The following is a 20,331-nucleotide window of genomic DNA, read 5'->3' as shown; positions in this document are numbered from 1 at the left end:
CTAATGTGATACATTGAAAATGACAGTCAGCTATTTTAATTTACATCTCCTCCGTAATCAGTTGAACGTGAATATTCTCTGTATTTATACTGGCTATTGGTACTTCTGTCAAGATTTCCTTTTTCAAAGCACTGCGGCAAACGGGATCTCATTTGATCCTCCCAATAAACTCATGAATGAAGAAGGTGGCAATCACCAATCCCCACTTTTCGAATTAAGAAATTGAGGCTCGGAATTCGAATTCTGAGCAATTCCAATTCCAGGATTCAGATCTCACCCTCTAAAACCTAGCAGCTGTTGCATAAAATATAACGGTGAAAAAGCTTTTGTTAGCAGTAACCACCACCCACCCACCCCGCCCTGGCTCCGCCCCTTCCCCGCCCCTCCCTCTACGTGATTTTCCAGCTATCCTCTCCGCGCACGCGCAGCCGTTCCTGCGGGCGGAAGCCTCCTGGCACTCGGCCCTCCGCCCCTCCCCCCGGCGCGCGGCCCCGCCCAGGACGAGGGGCGGCGGGCGCGCAGTGCTGGGTCCAGTGGTGGAGAGAAGGCGAGGATTACCCCCCGGAGGCGTTGTCTGCGACTCGGCGGAGGCTCCGACTTCCAGCGGGCCGGTCGGGAAAGGTACCGACTCCCGAGCCCCTCTGTCGGCGGCTCCAGCGGCCGCCATTTTCCTCCAGAAGAGCGAAGAGGGCGGGAGGCGGGGGCCGTCCCCCGGGGCCGGGCGGGCCGGGGCGGAGTCGGGGGCCGGGCGGCGGAGGGCGGGCCCGGGCGGCGGTGGGGCCCGGCCCCCAGGCTCCAGGAGCGGCTGCTGCGGCACAGTTAGGCCGGCCGCGGTGGGAAAACCGTGGGCGTCCCCTGGACCTCAGCATCCCATTAGGACGGTTCCGCGGTGGGTGCCGCAGGCCGCAGAGTGGGCAGAGCTTTCACAGGGGTCTTCGCATTCCACCCGCACACAGCAGCTCCTGGAGGGAGGCCAGGAAGACACTATTAACCCATTTTGCAGACAGAAAACTAAGGCTCAGAGTGGGGAGGAGACTTGCCCAGGGACACCCAGCGAGGTTGTGGCGTTGGGACTGGGTTCCTACTCCGCCACATCCAGCGCCCTTGCTACCAGACCCCTCTGCCTCACCTGGCAAAGGATGGGGCGGAGCTAAAGGATTAGTTAGAGGAATGACTGGCAGGTTTTGTTTTGTTTTTTTTTAAGATCTGCCTTTTTCTGTACCACCCAGATCAGAGCCTCCTAAGAAATACCCAGAAGTCAAGCCATGGATCCACCTGCACGTAAAGAAAAAACCAAAGTTAAAGAACCTGTCAGCAGAGTTGAGAAGGCCAAACAGAAATCAGCCCAGCAGGAGCTGAAGCAGAGACAAAGAGCAGAGGTGAGATTAAGGCGGAGGCTCTGTATGCCTGTAGTCTGCTGGAGATGATGCTGGAGTAGAGAAATAGCAGAAAGAACTGACAGCGAGCCCTACTTGCCTCCAGGCAGGATGGGTGTTCTCCCAGATTTAGAGGGGAAAACACTGAGGTTCAGAATGGTGAGGTGGCAGGCCAGAATCACATGCCAAGTTAGTGTCAGAACCCCAGCCTGGTGCGGAGCTTTTGTGGTAGAGACCCAAGGGAAGGAAGAAAGGAAAAAAAAAGTGGTATGTAAGGGGAAAGAAGGAGTCAGAATGAGAGAGAGCACGCAAGTGTCAGACACCCCAGTACAGATGTTCTGGATTTGGTGCAGAAAGTAGCTACTCATGCCAGGTAGAGGCCCAAGCCATTGTGTTCCTTTGTTCTCTCAACGATTACAATCAATTTGAGAATAAAAAGCTTTAAACTTTACACTGCCAATATTGAGCCACATACAAACATAAGTATTTTATTTTAGTATTTAATGTCAGGGAAAAGCTTGCTGGTCTCTTTTTCCCTCTTTGTTTTGTTTATTTATCTGTCTGTTTTGTCCATTTCCTGTCTTACATCCTTTTACCTTTCCATGGACAACTACTTTTTTTCATACTTTTACATTCAAATATGTTAATAGAGATCCTTGAACAATATACAATAGTATTTTAAATTTTTACATTAATAAAATTCCTGCATTTTATTTTGCATTTTGCTTACATTGTTTTTTTAAGAACTGTTCATGCTAATATAAGAATCTAGTTTATTCTCATTAATTTTTATAGTAGTCTATTTTATGCATCCATTTTAGTATATTTATTCATTCTTACAGGGATGCACATTTAAATTATAGTATTTTTTACTATTACAAACATTGCTGTAGTGAAAAGCTTTTAGGTGTCTCCTTTGGCACTTGCCTTAGAATTTCTATAGGGTATTTAACTAGAAAAATTACTGGGTACATTCTCAATTTTACTAGACATTGCCACATTGCTTTTTTTTTTTTTGAGATGGAGTCTCACTCTGTGACCCAGGCCAGAGTGCAGTGGCGCAATCTTGGCTCACTGCAACCTCTGCCTCCCAGGTTGAAGCAATTCTTCTGCCTCAGCCTCCCAAGTAGCTGGGATTACAGGCATGTGCCACCACGCCTGGCTAATTTTTGTATTTTTAGTAGAGATGAGGTTTCACCACGTTGGCCAGGCTGGTCTGGAACTCCTGACCTCAAGTGAGCTGCTCACCTCGGCCTCCCAAAGTGCTGGGATTACAGGTGTGAGCCACGGCGCCTGGCCTGCCAAATTGCTTTCAAAGGAATTGTATACATTTGCACTCCCACTAGCAGTGGAAGAGGATTCTCATTCCTCATTTTTTTCCTAACACTTGATACTGTCAATTTTTTTTTTTTGAGATGGAGTCCTCACTCTGTCGCCCAGGCTGGAGTGCAGTGGTGTGATCTTGGCTCACTGCAAACTCTGCGTCCTGGATTCATGCCATTCTCCTGCCTCAGCATCCCGAGTAGCTAGGACTACAGGTGCCTACCACCACGCCCGGCTAATTTTTTTTGTATTTTTGAGGTGGGGTGTCACCATGTTAGCCTGGATGATCTAAATCTCCTGACCTCGTGATCGCCCACCTCGGCTTCCCAAAGTGCTGGGATTACAGGCGTGAGCCACCGTGCCCGGCCGATATTGTTAACTTTTAATTTTTGTTAATCTGATTGATTCATTAAATATTGGCCAGGTGCAGTGGCTCACGCCTGTAATCCCAGCACTTGGTGAGGCTGAGGTGGACGGATCACAAGGTCAAGAGATTGAGACCATCCTGGCCAACATGGTGAAACCTAGTCTCTACTAAAAATACAAAAATTAGCTGGGCGTGGTGGCGCACACCTGTAGTCCCAGCTACTTGGGAGGCTGAGGCAGAATTGCTTGAATCCAGGAGACGGAGGTTGCCAAGATCGCGCCACTGCAGTCTAGCCTGGGCGACAGAGCTTGACTCTGTCTCAAAAAAAAAAAAAAAAAAATTGAACTGCTAGTATGTGCCAGGCACTGTGCTAGGAATTTGAGTCACATGATGATAAAGCAGAAAAGAATCCCTGCCTTCATGGATCTTGCATTCCAGCAAGGGGAGGTAGTAAACATAATAAGTAAACTTACTAGTGCATTTGAAGTTAATATGTAAACTGAAATCTACCTTTGGGTTAAGGCAGACCACTTGAGAGCTGTCGTCCTTTACCTTCCCATTCCCACCTGGATCCAAGTCCCCAGATGATGTGACTGCATTGTGCTTTGGTGAACAATATAAGGGTTGCTATAAGGAACAGCCCTGAAGCGGGAGAACAGAAGCTACAGATAAGAAAACCATTGATCAGAGAAATGGTGATATAGCCAAGGGAGCTCTCACTGGAAGAACAGACCTATCTACACTTCTGTGTAAGACAAATGCTCTGGGAAATGGAGAACCAGTTGCCAGCCCATATGTGGTTACCTCACACCAATCAAAAGTGACTGTGGAGAGCACCCCCAATTTGGAAAACCAAATGAAAATGGAGTATCTGTTCAGAATGAAAATTTTGAAGAAATTATAAATTTACCCATTGGTTCGAAACCATCCAGATTAGATGTCACCAACAGTAAGAGCCCAGAAATTCCTTTGAATCCAATTTTGGCCTTTGACGATGAAGGGATGCTTGGGTCCCTGTCTCAGGTAGATGGTGTTCAAACACATAGACTGCAGAAGTTAAATCAGTATTTTTTATGAAGAACCAAAGTCAAAATTTAATGAGAATTTCTACAATTAATGGAATTCCTTTCATGCTGTAAAAAAGCATCCCCTCTTCCAATTTTCTAAAGATTTCTTGACCATTATTTTGAACAGACTTATTAAAACTAGCTAAAGACAACAGACAGGATAGCTTTTCTAATAATTTTCATCAGTAGAAAAAAAAATACTCCTCATTCTTCAGTACTTTAAAATGGCTTTTTCCAATGTGCTCCTTGTTAGCAAATTAGTATTTTTCTGCATTCTTTAAAAGACAAGAGCATTTGGCTATAAAATGACTGACTAGGTATCAGGGAAAACCCCACCCCCAATATTTAATGTGGGTTCTTTTCTATTTCCCTAAGAGTCTCGACTGGTCTGAGAAATAAAAGGAAAGAGTACAAAAGAGAAATTTTAAAGCTGGGTGTCCGGGGGAGACATCACGTATCAGCAGGTTCCGTGATGCTCCCTGAGCTGTAAAACCAGCAAGTTTTTATTAGTGATTTTCAAAAGGGGAAGGAGTGTGCGAATAGGGTGTGGGTCACAGAGATCACATACTTCACAAGGTAATAAAATATCACAAAGCAGGTGGAGGCAGGGCGAGATCACAAGACCACAGGATGGGGTGAAATTAAAATTGCTAATAAAGTTTTGGGCACGCATTGTCATTGATAACATCTTAATCAGGAGACAGGGTTTGAGAGCAGACAACCTGTCTGACCAAAATTTATTAGGTGGGAACTTCCTCGTCCTAATAAGCCTGGGAGCGCTACAGAAGACGGGGCTTATTTCATCCCTTCGCTTTATCTGTAAAAGACGGCCACCTCCAAGGGGGCCGTTCGTAGACCTCCCCTCAGGGGTGCATTCTCTTTCTCAGGGATGTTCCTTGCTGAGAAAAAGAATTCAGCGATATTTCTCCTATTTGCTTTTGAAAGAAGAGAAATATGACTCTGTTCCATCCAGCTCACCGGCAGTCAGAGTCCAAGGCCATCTCCCTTGTTTCCTGAACATTGCTGTTATCCTGTTCTCTTTTCAAGGTGCCCAGATTCCATATTGTTCAAACACACGTGCTCTACAAACAATTTGTGCAGTTAACGCAATCATCACAGGGTCCTGAGGTGACATACATCCTCCTCAGCTTACGAAGATGACCGGATTAAGAGATTAAAGTAAAGACAGGCATAGGAAATCACAAGGGTATTGATTGGGGAAGTGATAAGTGTCTGTGAAATCTTCACAATTTATGTTCAGAGATTGCAGTAAAGACGGGCATAAGAAATTATAAAAGTATTAATTTGGGGAACTAATAAATGTCCATGAAATCTTCACAATTTATATTCTTCTGCCATGGCTTCAGCTGATCGTTCCGTTCAGGGTCCCTGACTTCCCGCAACAACTAGGATTGACTAGGCATCATTTTTTTTTTTTCACATAAATAGTTTGGTCTTAAAGCTTAACAGCTTAAAATTGGCAAAAAAAAAAACACTTGCCTTTTACCATGTAATACTTGAAAAGTAAGTACCTCTTTGCTACAAGTAGAATGAATAGGGGAAAGTTTAAGCCTGTTTTTAAAAAAATATTATTGTAAAGAGCTCTATTTGTAGAAGCAAATTATAGGCAGATTACCAGGTTCTTATAAATACAAACTTGTACATGGACATTCTGCAAACCCAGCTGTCACATTTCTTGCAACTCCTTTTGCAAAAGGATACTAAGAGGTTTTAAAATGTGAAAAACATTATTTTTTCAGAGCAAGAAAATAATTTACTGTTGTCTTAAATAATGTATAAAGTTTTTCAGATAAACTAATCAAATAAATTAGAACAACGTGACAACATTGCAAATTTGTTATTAGATGCATTCCTTCTAATGGTACCAGGGGAGGATGTTATTGATGAATCAAGTCTGTTTCTGAAGTCTGTATGTTGCTGCTGTCCCCAGTGATGGTGGGACTTACCTCTGCTCTACCTGATTACAAATTATGTTGGGGGAAATAAAGATTTAATATTTCATTAAATAAAAAAAACAATTTGGTTTTGCTCATTTAAGAGCAATGAGAAAATGGTGGCATGTTGACTGTGTTTGGCTGCAGGGCACGGACCGTCATGGAAGTCCTCGCTCCACAGGGCATACACCAGCTTTTCACCTTTCATTCTTATTCACTTTTGCTGCTGAGCCTAGCTGTACAAATTTGTGCTTTCATTTGCTAATGTAAATTCAATTTATTTTACCATTTTAGAGACTACTAATGATTAAATGTAGGAGAGGGCACACATGTTTTTATGTGGAGTGTTAAAAGATAAATTTTTACCACTCTAATGTGCTGGATTTATTAAAAGAGATTAGGTAGACTGCTAGGTTGAATGAGAGACTTCCTCTATTGTACTCTTTTTTTTTTTTTTTTTTTTTTTTTTAATCCAAGCATATGGTCTTTAGTAACAGCTTGTTAACTTGTTAAAACATTAATTTGGGGGTTTTTCCCTATTCTTAGTTGTCTATGTACACATAGTAATTATGTTAAAATCCATTTAAAAAAACCAGCCCTGTGAAACTGTCCTCTGTGCATATTGTAAGGATAGATGTTGAGGACATTGTTCATGTCCTTATTGACACCCTTCTGTAAAGTTCTACAGGTTAAATTTATTTGTCTGACTTCAAATCTCAGCTCCTCCATAAATCCCAGTTCTTTCCATGTGACATTGGACAAGATACTTAACCTCTCTGAACCCCCAGTTCATCAATTCCTCCTTGGTAAAATGAGGATATCATCTACCTCAGAAGACCATTAAAAGGAATGGAAATACCATGTGTAAAGCCTATAGCGCAGTACTTGGCTTAGGAAGCATTTGATAAATGGCAGTGATTATGATCAGGAATAATCTTGTGTTTCCAAGCAGGCAGCCTGCTTTTATTGTGTGGATTCTAAGTTGAACAACTGCTAAGTTCCTGTTGACCTGCTGAAATGCAACTTTGCTGCACTCAAGCAGCAGCTGGCTCCGTGGAGCTCTTGAGATGTGCCAGGACTGGGCCAAGCTACACATGCATAGCCACATCTAGTCCTTACACCAGGGCTCCAAAACAGGAGTTATTGTGACTCCCATTTAACCTTGGTTAATCCGATATGTAAAATATATGACCTTGTGAGGTAGGCAGTATTATCCTCACTTTAAAGTGATGTGAGTAGAGTCCTGTAGTTAATGAGGGGCAGGCCTGTGGTCTAAACATCTTCTGACCTTTGTCTGTTGCTTTGCCTTGCCCCCTACAGCTGCCTTGCTGTTTTTTTCTGTTGGGTTGGTTGGTGTTTTTGTTTTGTTTTGAGATGGAGTCTCTCTCTGTCACCCAGGCTGGAGTGCAGTGGCACGATCTTGATTCAGTGCAACCTCCACCTCCCAGGTTCAAGCAGTTCTCTTGTATCAGCCTCCCGAGTAGCTGGGATTACAGGCACCTGCCACCATATTTTTAGTAGAGATGGGTTTTCACCATGTTGGTCAGGCTGGTCTCGAACTCCTGACCTCAAGTGATCCCCACTCCTCAGCCTCCCAAAGTGCTGGGATTACACGTTTGAGTGACCGCACCCATCCTGTTTTTTTGTTGTTGTTTTTTGTTTTTTGTTTTTGTTTTTGTTTTTTTTGAGACGGAGTCTCGCTCTGTCGCCCCAGCTGGAGTGCAGTGGCCGGATCTCAGCTCACTGCAAGCTCCGCCTCCCGGGTTTACGCCATTCTCCTGCCTCAGCCTCCCGAGTAGCTGGGACTACAGGCGCCCGCCACCTCGCCCGGCTAGTTTTTTTTTTGTATTTTTTAGTAGAGAGGGGGTTTCACCGGGTTAGCCAGGATGGTCTCGATCTCCTGACCTCGTGATCCGCCCGTCTCGGCCTCCCAAAGTGCTGGGATTACAGGCTTGAGCCACCGCTCCTGGCCTGTTGTTTTTGTTTTAATCTTTATTGCCTGGAATGTAATGCAACAAGACCCTTTGTGGGGAGGAAGAGAAAGTTTCTATTCAATTCTGCAGATGCCAGATTCCAGAAAGTTAGATGTGAAGGAGAGATGTGGGAGGTGAATGGGAATGGAAGGCGCATTGGCAGTGGAAGCACCGTTTGACACTGTTGGGGTCTGTTTCCTTCTTGACTGAAAGTCATTCTTTGGCCTGGATACTCTGACCCATTGTGAGTCTCCTCTTTCTCCTGCCATCTTGCCTCCTTGATCTGAAGGTCTCTGAGAAGCTATTTAATATGCCTATCAGTCCCTAGCACAGTAATGTGCAGATTACAAATGCTAGTAAATAATGAAGCAAGTGGAGGTTTTAAAACATATATATATGTGAATCCGGGCATGGTGGCTCATGCCTGTAATCCCAGCACTTTGGGAGCCCGAGGCGGGTGGATCACAAGGTCAGGAGATCAAGACCATCCTGGCCAACATGGTGAAACCCGTCTCTACTAAAATACAAAAAATTAGCCAGGCATGGTGGTGCACGCCTGTAGTCCTAGCTACTCAGGAGGCTGAGGCAAGGGAATCGCTTGAACCCTGAGGTGGAGGTTGCAGTGAGCCAAGATCGCATCATTGCACTCCAGCCTGATGACAGAGCAAGACTCCGCTCACGCGCGCGCACACACACACACACACACGCAAATTATATATATTTAATATATAAATATATATAATACATATTTAATATATAAATAGATATACATATTTAATATATATAATACATATTTAATATTTACATATATATTTGTATATATATGTGTGTGTTAAAAGTATATTTATATAACGTGTGTGTGCAGCTTCATAAAACACCCAACTATAGAACATGACCAGTAACTGGGAAGCTTTGCGTACCCCTTTTCTGTTCATGTACCTCACCCTTCCCACCAGCGGTACCCTCCTTGCTGTATTTTATGCTAATCATTCTTGCTGTTCTATGTTAATTTACTGTCTATGTACTTCCAAATAATATTTTGTAGTGTAACAATATATTGTTTTGCATGTTTCTGAACTTTCATATTATGTTACTGTGACTGGTTCTCTTCACTCGGCTTTTTTTTAACCATTCAATTTTTTTTTTTTTTTTTTTTTTTTTTGAGACGGAGTCTCACTCTGTCGCCCAGGCTGGAGTGCAGTGGCCGGATCTCAGCTCACTGCAAGCTCCACCTCCCGGGTTTACGCCATTCTCCTGCCTCAGCCTCCCGAGTAGCTGGGACTATAGGCGCCTGCCACCTCGCCCGGCTAGTTTTTTGTATTTTTTAGTAGAGATGGGGTTTCATCATGTTAGCCAGGATGGTCTCGATTTCCTGACCTCGTGATCCTCCCGTCTCGGCCTCCCAAAGTGCTGGGATTACAGGCTTGAGCCACCGCGCCCGGCCTAACCATTCAATTTTATTTATTTTTATTATGGTAAAATGTACATAAAATTTACCAGTTTTATCAGCCGCATTCTGTGTTGCAATAATTATTTGCGGTAGTGTTGTAACAGTTTTCATCACTCTGCAGAATTCCATTTTTGTTACAGATGACGGGATCATTCAAGCTTTCTAGTCAGTTTGGATCATTTTACTTTTCCTAGGAACTTGTTTCATTTAGGTTGTCAAATGTGTTGACACGGAGTTCATAATGTTTCATTTTAATTTCTGTTATGTCAGTAGTTAAGTCTTCTTTCTAGTTCCTAATAATGTTTATTTGTGCCCACTCCCTTTTTTTTTTTTTGAGAAGGAGTCTCGCTCTGTCGCCCAGGCTGGAGTGCAGTGATGTGATCTTGGCTTACTGCAAGCTCCGCCTCCCGGGTTCATGCCATTCTCCTGCCTCAGGCTCCTGGGTAGCTGGGACTACAGGTGCCCGCCACCATGCCCGGCTAATTTTTTGTAATTTTAGTAGAGACGGAGTTTCACCGTGTTAGCCAGGATAGTCTCGAACTCCTGACCTCAAGTGATCCCCACTCCTCGGCCTCCCAAAGTGCTGGGATATTTTTTTTTTTTTTTTAATATATAGCCTACATATATATAAGCTATATATATATAGCTATACACTATATAGCTATATATACTAAGTGTATATATACTATATATATACTTGCAAACCTCTGACATGACAGATCTCCTGACCTCGTGATCCGCCCGTCTTGGCCTCCCGAAGTGCTGGGATTACAGGCGTGAGCCACCGTGCCTGGCTGCCCACTCCCTTTTTATGTTGATCTGTCATGTCAGAAGTTTGCAAGGTTTTTTTTTAGTGTTTTCAAATAACCATCTTGCAGTCTTGGTGATCCTCTCTATTGTAGGTTTGGTTGCTTTTTCATTCGTTTCTGCTCTTATTTTGTATTTTCTATTTGTCCCACTTCTAAGTTTCATTTTTTCCCCCTTCCTTGTCTTTTCAGTTAATCAAGTTATAGCTCCTCTACACATGTACACATTCTCGCTCTTTCATTTTTTTCTTCTACAAATTAGGAAGTTCTGTGATCTGTTTCTGTTCTTTAGTGGGTGGATTAAGGATAAAGAAAGGTGAGGAATAAGGTGTAGTTACCCTGCCTTTTACCTGAGGATGTCTCTTGCCATCTTCTTTCCATCACCACTGCCTGCTGTAGGCGATATTCCCATGACCTCCTTTCTGGACTGTTGTAACAGATGTCTCCTAAAGCACAGATAGAATTACGTTGCTTGTAGCTGGGCACAGTGACTCACGCCTGTAATCCCAGCACTTTGGGAGGCCGAGGTAGGAGGATCACATGAGGCCAGGAGTTGGAGACCAGTCTGGCTAACATGATAAAACCTCGTCTCTACTAAAAACACAAAAATTAGCTGGGTTTGGTGGCGGTCACCTGTAATCCCAGCTACTTGGGAGGCTCATGCTGGAGAATTGCTTGAACTTGGGAGGCAGAGGTTGCAGTGAGCTGAGATCACACCACTGCACTCCAGCCTGGGCAACAGAGCAAAACTGTGTCTGAACTAGATATATGTATAGCTTATATATAAGCTATATATACATACATATATAGTATATAGATAAACTATATATACATATATCGTATATAGATAAGCTATACATACATATATGTATAGGCTATATGTGTATATATACATATACATATATCGGCTATATACATGTATATAGATAGGAATATATACATAGTATATAGATTATATACATATACTATATATAGATTATATACATATATGCTGTATAGTATAGATAAGCTATATATACTACATAGTACATATATAGCTTATATATGTATATATAGCTTATCTATAGTATATATAGTATATATGTATATATAAGCGATACATACGTATATATACTATATGTAGCCTATAGCATATATAGCCTATATATAGTATATGTAGCCTATGTATAATGTATATATGTATATATGGATAAGCTATACATATATGTATAGATGTGTATATATACTATAGTATATACTTATATATAGTATATACTTATACTACTAATAGTATATATACTATATATACTATATAGCCTATGTATAGTATAGGCTATATATATACTATATAGTATAGGCTATATATAGTATATACTATATGTACTATATAGCCTATGTATAGCCTATACTATATATAGCCTACACTATACATATAGTATATATATAGCCTATACTATACATAGGCTATATAGTATATATAGTATATATACTATTAGTAGTATATACTTTGGGAGGCTGAGGTGGGAAGATCTGTCATGTCAGAGGTTTGCAAGTATATATATAGTATATATACACTTAGTATATATAGCTATATAGTGTATAGCTATATATATATAGCTTATATATACTATATGTAGGCTATATATTGTATATATACTATTATATATATACACACACACTGGGAGGCTAGGACGGGAGGATCTGTCAGGTCAGAGGTTTGCAAGTATACTATATACTCTTAGTATATATAGCTATAGAGTATATATAGCTTATATATTATATATACTCTACTTATATAAGCTATATATACTAAACATAGTGTATATATACACACTATATATATATTCACATTGTTCCCCTGCACACTTATCTTTGCTGGCTCTCCAGAATCTGCCAGGTAAAATCCAGATTCCTTGATATGGCATTTAAGACCCCAACATAATTTTCTTGCTTTCTTCAGCTCCCCAACCCCTACTCTATAATATCCTTCATATTGGCATACTTGAAGTTTCCAGAACAGACCCTATACTTTTCCATTACATTTATTTACACATAATATCCTCCCCCACCACCTATCATGTCCCATGATCGATTTTAAGCTGAGATGGCCCATTTTGCAGCCTTACAGAACTAGACCAGAAGATATTTGTGGATAAATCTGATCTTCCTATATGTAACTTCTGCTTCACTGGTTCCTCAATCTGAATTGGCCACATGCTTGCTGAAAAGACTTGTTTTCTTCTTAAGGGATCTTACTAATCCCTTAAAGACCAAATCAAGTCACCTGCATCCTGCTGCATTCTTGATTCTCTAGATGGAACTAATATCTAACTTTCCTATTCCCAGATCACTGTCCCTGCATTACCACTACTGGTGAGATTCTGGTATTTTCAGAAGGCACCACCTGTTATGTCAGAAGATGCGTTGTGCAGCTGCTTCCATTGCTAACAGATGTATCTCTTTCTCTCATTCAGATCTATGCCCTCAACAGAGTCATGACAGAACTGGAGCAGCAGCAGTTTGATGAGTTCTGTAAACAGATGCAGCCTCCTGGAGAATGAGCTCCCCAGGTTCAAACCAGATGGGACCCTGAGATTTTTGTTTGACAGGGTGTTGCCAGTTTTAAGCTGAGATGGCCCATTTGGAGCCTTACAGAACTAGGCCAGAAGACATTTGTGGATAAATCTGAACTCACTTCCTATGTGTAACTTCTACTTCACTGGTTCCTCCAATCTGAATTGGCCGCATGCTTGCTGAAGAGACTTGTTTTCTTCTTCTAAGACAGTGGTTTTTGTTTTTTGTTTTTTTTTTTTTTAAAAAAAACAAAACACACAAAAAAACCTTTTTCTATTTGAGAAAAATCAGTGTTTCTCATGAACTATATCTTCTCCAAAAATACAAATAAAATACTAATAAAATGTTCATTTACTGATACTTTAGCAAGTGCCTAGCCATAGAAAATGGAATACAAAGTAATGTAGTAGGTAAGAAAAGTTGAGGTGAGCAGAAGGCACCCTCTCTCCTTCAGGAGCTTGGCAGAGAGGAGAGAAAGAACACGACTGCTTCCAGTTTTCATTCTTCCTGGAGCTAAAACTTTGCAGACCCTGCTGATCTCTAGTTTATAGGCACACAGATATAAATATGTGACCCCTTTACTCCCAGATGAGTCACTACTCAGGGTTAGAGGCCTGAAGCTAGGATTTCCTCACCGGTGATTGTGGAGAGCTAGCAGCAGGCTTTCATCAACAGCAAGAGGGGAGTGCAGGTGCTTTTTGTTTTTTGTTTTGTTGTCTGCCTTATCAGACCTAGAAACGAATTTATGATGGAAATATTCAGACGTCCCTCAGAAACCAACCACCACCCCTCCGCCATTCAACTGCCATTTTTAGGTGTAGAAATGTAAGGTGGTTTCTGCTTCTGACATTTGTATCAAGAATGGTAGTTCATACCTGAATGCTTAGTAGAGTTATTTTAATGCTGAGCAAAAGAAGAGATTGTTCTTCTAGGATATTTCATTTCCAGAAATTCCTTGGGAGTAGGGGGAGCAGGACTTAAGAGAGCTGAAAAAATACCACTCAGATGGGGCAAAGAGGCAGACACTGCCACCTCCTTTCCTCTAAGCTGGAAATGCTGGAAACACCTCGAGCTGTCCCTGTCTCCTCTGTCTCCCTGTGCTGCCTCTGGAGTCACTGAGAATACTTTTCCCATTGCTCTGGCATATTTCAGGAGTAAACTGGGGAGTTAATGGGATGTTAAACTTTCTGCCACTGTGGAGAATGTGTTTTTAGAGCCCAAGTTATAATTAAGGATAATCTCTACATAGATTATCTCCACAAATGGTAATTAGGTTCTGTGGCATCCTGCTAAATTTTTTTGAATGGAGTTTTGTGTTGTCAGATAAGTAGGGGGTTGGAGGGAGCTGTCCCTATAAATACACAGAAATACTGTCATATGCTTAAAAAAAAAAAGCCGTTTTGGAGCCAAATGACCTGGGGTACCCAACTACCAGTTAACCTCTCTGAACTGCAGTTTTCCCATCTACACAATGGAATGATATTTCCTTCCTGTCAGGAGTGTTGTTGAGAAATAATGTATGTAATAGATACTCAGTGTCTTAGTCCACTTTGTGCTGTTACAGCAATACCTTAGATTGGGTTTGTGTTTTTGTGGGGTTTTTTGTTTTGTTTTGTTTTGTTTTGTTTGTTTTTTGTTTTTTTTGAGACAGGGTCTGGCTCTGTTGCCCAGGCTAGAGTGCAGTGGCATGATCTCGACTCACTGCAACCTCTGCATCTTTGCTTTCTGGCTCAAGCCATCCTCCCACCTCAGCCTCCTGGGTAGCTGGGACTACAGGCATGCACCACCATACCTGCTAATTTTGTATTTTTTTGTAGAGACAGGGTCTGACTTTGTTGCCCAGGCTGGACTCAAACTCCTGAGCTCAAGTGATCCACCCGCCTCAGCCTCCCAAAGTACTGGGATTACAGGGATGACCCAACATGCCTGGCCTAGATTGGGTAATTTATGAAGAACAGAGATTGGTTTCTTATACTTCTAGAAGCTGGGATGTCCAGTGCGGAGGGGCCTGCATCTGCTGAGGGCCGTCTTGCTACATCATCCTGTGGCTGAAGGTGAAAGGGCAAGGGAGGGAGAAGGAGGCCAAACTTCATCCTTTTATTAGGAACCCACTCCCAAGATAACTAGCCTACTCCAGCAATAAGACATCATTACTCATTCATGATGGCAAAGCCCTCATAACCTAATCATCTCTTGACGTTTCCACCTCTTAACACTGTTGCATTGGGGATTATTTCTAACACATGAACTTTGGGGGACACATTCAAACCATAGCACTCAGAAAATGTTACTTCCCTTTCCAGCCACCTTTCAGATTGTTTCATGGGAAATGTTTTCAGATTTCACATAACCAGGAAAGACATGATCATTGTGTGGAAAGATTCTTAGTTGGGAACTGCTTGTATTAACATCACTCAGCCTTGGGTATATTCTTGTCCTGGAGAAACACTCTAGTATGGCACAGTTTTTCAAACTGCAAGTGGTTGTAAAATCAGTTTAGTAAATTATGACCAGCTTTTCTTTTCAATGAAATAATAAATTAGAAAATACCACATGTGGGGCCAGGCACGGTGGCTCATGCCTGTAATCACAGCATGTTGGGAGGCCAAGGAGGGCAGATCACGAGGTCAGGAAATCGAGACCATTCTGGCTAACACGGTGAAACCCTGTCTCTACTAAAAATACAAAAAAAAAATTAGCCGGGCATAGTGGCAGGTTCCTGTAATCCCAGCTACTCAGGAGGCTGAGGCAGGAGAATGGTGTGAACCCGGGAGGTGGAGTTTGCAGTAAGTGGAGATCACGCCACTGCACTCCAGCCTGGGCGACAGAGCAAGACTCAAAAAAAAAAAAACTACCACATGTGGTAAGGATATTGTTTGGTGAAACTTTTGTTTTAGGGTTACATACACATGAATGTGTATACTGCATTTGATGTAAAAATTATTCCTTACTGTGGGTTGTGGTAAAAAAAAAAAACAAAAAATCGAGATACAAGAGGATATCTGAACCAAGACAGCAATGGGTCATCTTTGTATTCCCCTTCCCTTTTTTTCTCCCCCACCTCTTTGAGTCAGGGTCTTGCTCTATCACCCAGGCTGGAGTGCAAGTGGTACAGTCACAGCTCACTGCATCCTTGAACTCCTGGGCTCAAGCAATCCTCCTACCTCAGCCTCCCAAGTAACTAGGACTACAGATGTGTACCACCACACCCAGCTAATTTTTAAAAATATTTTTGTAAAGATGGGGACTCGCCACACTGCCTAGGCTGGTCTTAAACTCCCGGCCTCCCAAATGCTGGGATTATAGGCATAAGCCACCATACCTGGCCTTTTATTCACATTTTAGAAAGAAAAAGATTTATTTTCTACTGCTAAGAAATACCAGGGTAAGGGGTCCAGAAGTCACTGTGTCCATAATTGGAATAACATTGAATGCTAAGGGTGTTATAAACATAGTCAAAGAAAACTAGGAACACATCATCTCTGCTTACCTGCCCAGAATTCCTTCATCCTGATGTGGTCCCTCCCCAATTTCTCAGAGGTACAGAGATATTTTTGAAGCCTTACATCTAAAACCAATAATGACAAGATTGACTTTGGAAGTCAAGCTGCCTGGGTTTGACGCTAAGATCCACTAGTTGGTGATTGTGTGGGCAAGTGTTAATCTCCCTAAGTCAATGATTTTTTTTTTTTTAAATGAGACAGAGTCTTGCTCTGTCACCCAGGTTAGAGTGCAGTGGCACTATCTTGGCTCTGCCTTCTGCGTTCAAGCAATTCTCCTGCCTCAGCCTCATGAGCAGCTAGGATTACAGGCACCCGCCACCATGCCTGATTAATTTTTGTATTTTTAATAGAGATAGGGTTTCACTATGTTGGTCAGGCTGGTCTCGAACTCCTGACCTCAAGTGATCCGCCCACTTCAACCTCCCAAAGTGCTGGGATTACAGGCATGAGCCACTGTGCCTGGCCCCTAAGTCAATAATTCTTAAGTTTTTTGGTCTCAGGGCTTTTTTATACACTAAAACTTGTTGTATAGATCATATTTGCTTTATTAGAAATTAAAAGTTTAAAAAATATTTACTAATTCATTTAAAAGTGATAACCCTTATAGGATAACATAAATAACATTTTTGTGAAAAAAATTTCAAAAATCATCATTTAGTGAGAAGAGTGGCATTGTTTCACATTTTTGCAAATCTCTAATATCCAGCATAATGGAAAAAAGCTGAATTCTCATACCTGCTTCTGTATACTGGATTCTCATCTTGTTTTAGTTGAAATATATGAAGAAAATGTGGCCTCATATTGATATGTAGTTAGAAAAGGGAGGGGTATTTTAATAGCCTTTTATGATCATTGCAGATAAGCTTTACTACTATACCAAAACTCAGCGAGTGGTGGTTTCTTAAAGGTTAGTTGCAATGTAGAATCTGATAACATGTTAGTGATCTTTTTGTACTCTGTTACATTAAAATCCTTTGGTCTTTGAATCTTTCCCTATGAACAGATCTTTCACCCATGCATGATGTTGTAACATCATGCACTGATCATTTAGAAAATATTGGTTCGCTGAGGTATGCGAATTTTCTAAATGTTACCGCAGCATTACACAACATCAGAAATATTTATTCATTAATATCCACACTGATCTCACCAGAAAAGTCTTGAGTATTGGAAAAGTGTCAAATGCCCAGTGACGGAGTTTGGATACAAGTTTTCTAAAATTCTGCTTTTCACTTGGAAGTTAAAATTTTATCCTTGGCAACAAAAACTATTTCTTGAAGCAACAGGCTGTCTCCCTTTATATTTTCAGAAAGACAAGTCTGAGCAACCCCAGTTTGTCAATCGTCCTTTGGTGTTTCATAAGAAGCGAGTTCAGCTCAAACTCAAAGCAGTGCTTTTCCTCCAGAAAAACATCATCACTGCAGTATGCAGCAGGAATGTTCTATGTGTGCTTTCCATTTCATTCCACAGAATATTAAAAAGATGTGTACTCGGCCAGGCGCGGTGGCTCACACCTGTAATCCCGGCACTTTGGGAGGCCAAGGCAGGTGGATCACCTGAGGTCAGGAGTTCAAGACCAGCCTGATCAGCATGGTAAAACCCTGTCTCTACTAAAAATACAAAAAATTAGCGGGGTGTGGTGGCAGGTGCCTGTAATCCCAGCTACTTGGGAGGCTGAGGCAGGAGAATCACTTGAACCCAGGAGGCAGAGGTTGCAGTGAGCCAAGATCACGTCATTGCACTCCAGCCTGCGTGACAAGAGCAAACTCCGCCTCAAAAAAAAAAAAAAAAAAAAAAAATTTACTCAAGGGTAAAAGTTTAATAAAATTAATACTTTTTACTACTCATCATGACATTCTTGAGTTTTTTGTTTTTTACTGTGAGCCTGCAGCAGTGAAAAGTACAGTAACTAGCAGTACCGTTTAGGACCACTCCCTTGATCCAAACCAGAATGCTGGGCATGTTGCACACCATTGCTTTGCTCCATTGGCAAAAATGTCAACAGAGTGACATTTTAGTCCCAGTTTTAGGATTAAGAAAACACGGTGGCTCACGCCTGTAATCCCAGTACTTTGGGAGGCCGGGTGGATCACAAGGTCAGGAGATTGAGACCATCTTGGCTAATACGGTGAAACCCCATCTCTACTAAAAATACAAAAAAAAAAAAAAGAGAAAAATTCCGGGCGTGGTGGTGGGCACCTGTAGTCCTAGCTACCTGGGAGGCTGAGGCAGGAGAATGGCGTGAACCTGGGAGGCGGAGCTTGCAGTGAACTGAGCTCATGCCACTGCACTCCAACCTGGGCAACAGAGTGAAACTCCCATCTCAAAAAAAAAAAAAAAAAAAAAAAAAAAAAAAACAGTTTTGACCCTGAAAGGGTCTCAGGAACCCTAGGGATCCACAGACCACACTTTGAGAACTGCTGACCTAAAACCTGTGGTCACCTACCTCATTGGATTGTTTAGGGGATTATGTAAAATAGTAAAATTCAAGGAATGGTTCCTGACATATAGCAAGTTATATGGTATATATAGTAAACGTTATACATTTACTGTACATAGTAAATGTTAACTATTACTACTATTATAAATTGAAATATGTATATATGGGAAGAGAAGAAGGCTAGAGGGGACAGAAAGCCATCTAACATTTATTTAACATATTTTATATGTCATTCATTATTCTAGGTGTTTTACGTTCATCCACATAAAACATCACGGTTGTTCAATCCACAAAAGAACCCTGAAAGGAAGTAAATCCTCCATTTTACAGATAAGAAAATAGGCTTAGAGAGATTAAACGTTTTATTCAAGGTCACAGGGCTAAAAGAGTAGCAGAATTCTCAGTCACTTGATTCTGCTTATCAGACACAGGAGTAGGACTTCAGGTTAGGAAGAAGGGACTAGAAGCTGACCAGGAGGGAGATCTACACTCTCAAGTTTAGGACAAAGAGAACTGCCTAAACCCTGCTGGCTTCATGTATTCATTTGAGAAGTGTGGATTTTAAAGTCTCAGCCTTCTCCCTTGTTCCTAAGAGGAAGCCCAAGAAGAGACATTCTGTTTTAGAAAACCACTGTCTGAGGAAGTGAAGGCATTGAATGAGTAGCCTTAGTATCTGACACCCTGAAGCCCATATGGAAGTATAACCATACTCTCAGAGAGGTGCAAGGAAGCATAGATCCCTCTGTTAACCAGCTGTCAGCTGACCTATAACTATCCTAGTGTCATTAACCTACACAAAAACTGGAGGTAATTAAGTATGAATTATTGCTGTTACAATCAAGCCATAATTTACACATCCAAATGGGTATTTTACTTTTCAAAGCTGTCCTCCTGGGGGTCTGTGTATTTAACTCTGCTGCTTCACTTAAAATGGACATGGAAATTCTCTTTCAGAATTGCATCTTCTTCCTTTCAACATAGTTTCAAATTTTAGAAGCAGCCACAAGTCGTTTGAATTCAAATATGATACCTAATTTGATTTAAGAATAGAACATAATTGGCTAATCTCAAATGTTAGGTTTTTGGAAAGAATTTAGTCAGTTCAGAATAAAACATGTTTTTCGCTTTTTGGTGTTGTTGAGCACCTATTTATTCAGGCATTGTTACAGCTGCTTGGTCCTTAAGAATTTATGTGAAGACCATTTTCAAACTGGAGTTCCTAAAATGCTTTGATTAAGGGGAGCATCAGATTGAAATGAATGTACAGCATTGAAGGACATTGTATTGAGATGTCTAAGCCCGTGTATATTTGTAAAATTCTTACCACATTATAGTAACCTTGTATGTAACTTACTAGAATCCACAACTAAATCAATTCATATACAAAGTGAACATTTCTGAGTGTCAGGCACTATGGCAGATAGCAAAAATACAAAACCTAAACTGAAGGAGACATAAAGTCATGGAGCACGGGCAAATCCATCTAACTAGGAGCATATGAATGATTTAACAGGAAGG

General features: G+C 41.5%; 1 protein-coding gene across 1 annotated transcript; it reads left to right on the top strand.

Moving 5' to 3' along the window:
• The first annotated feature begins 416 nt into the window (after nt 1-416).
• Nucleotides 417-13,218, top strand: SVBP (small vasohibin binding protein). Its single transcript, XM_050801357.1, has 3 exons — nt 417-621; nt 1,230-1,379; nt 12,771-13,218. Exons 2-3 carry the CDS (start codon nt 1,266-1,268, stop codon nt 12,855-12,857), a joined length of 201 nt encoding a protein of 66 aa, XP_050657314.1. The 5' UTR covers nt 417-621; nt 1,230-1,265; the 3' UTR covers nt 12,858-13,218.
• The last annotated feature ends 7,113 nt before the right edge of the window (nt 13,219-20,331 follow it).

Source organism: Macaca thibetana, chromosome 1 (genome assembly GCF_024542745.1).
Source record: "Macaca thibetana thibetana isolate TM-01 chromosome 1, ASM2454274v1, whole genome shotgun sequence".
Taxonomy (NCBI): Eukaryota; Metazoa; Chordata; class Mammalia; order Primates; family Cercopithecidae; genus Macaca; species Macaca thibetana.
The sequence above is the reverse complement of the archived record's forward strand: the minus strand, read 5'-3'. Positions and strand labels throughout refer to the sequence as shown.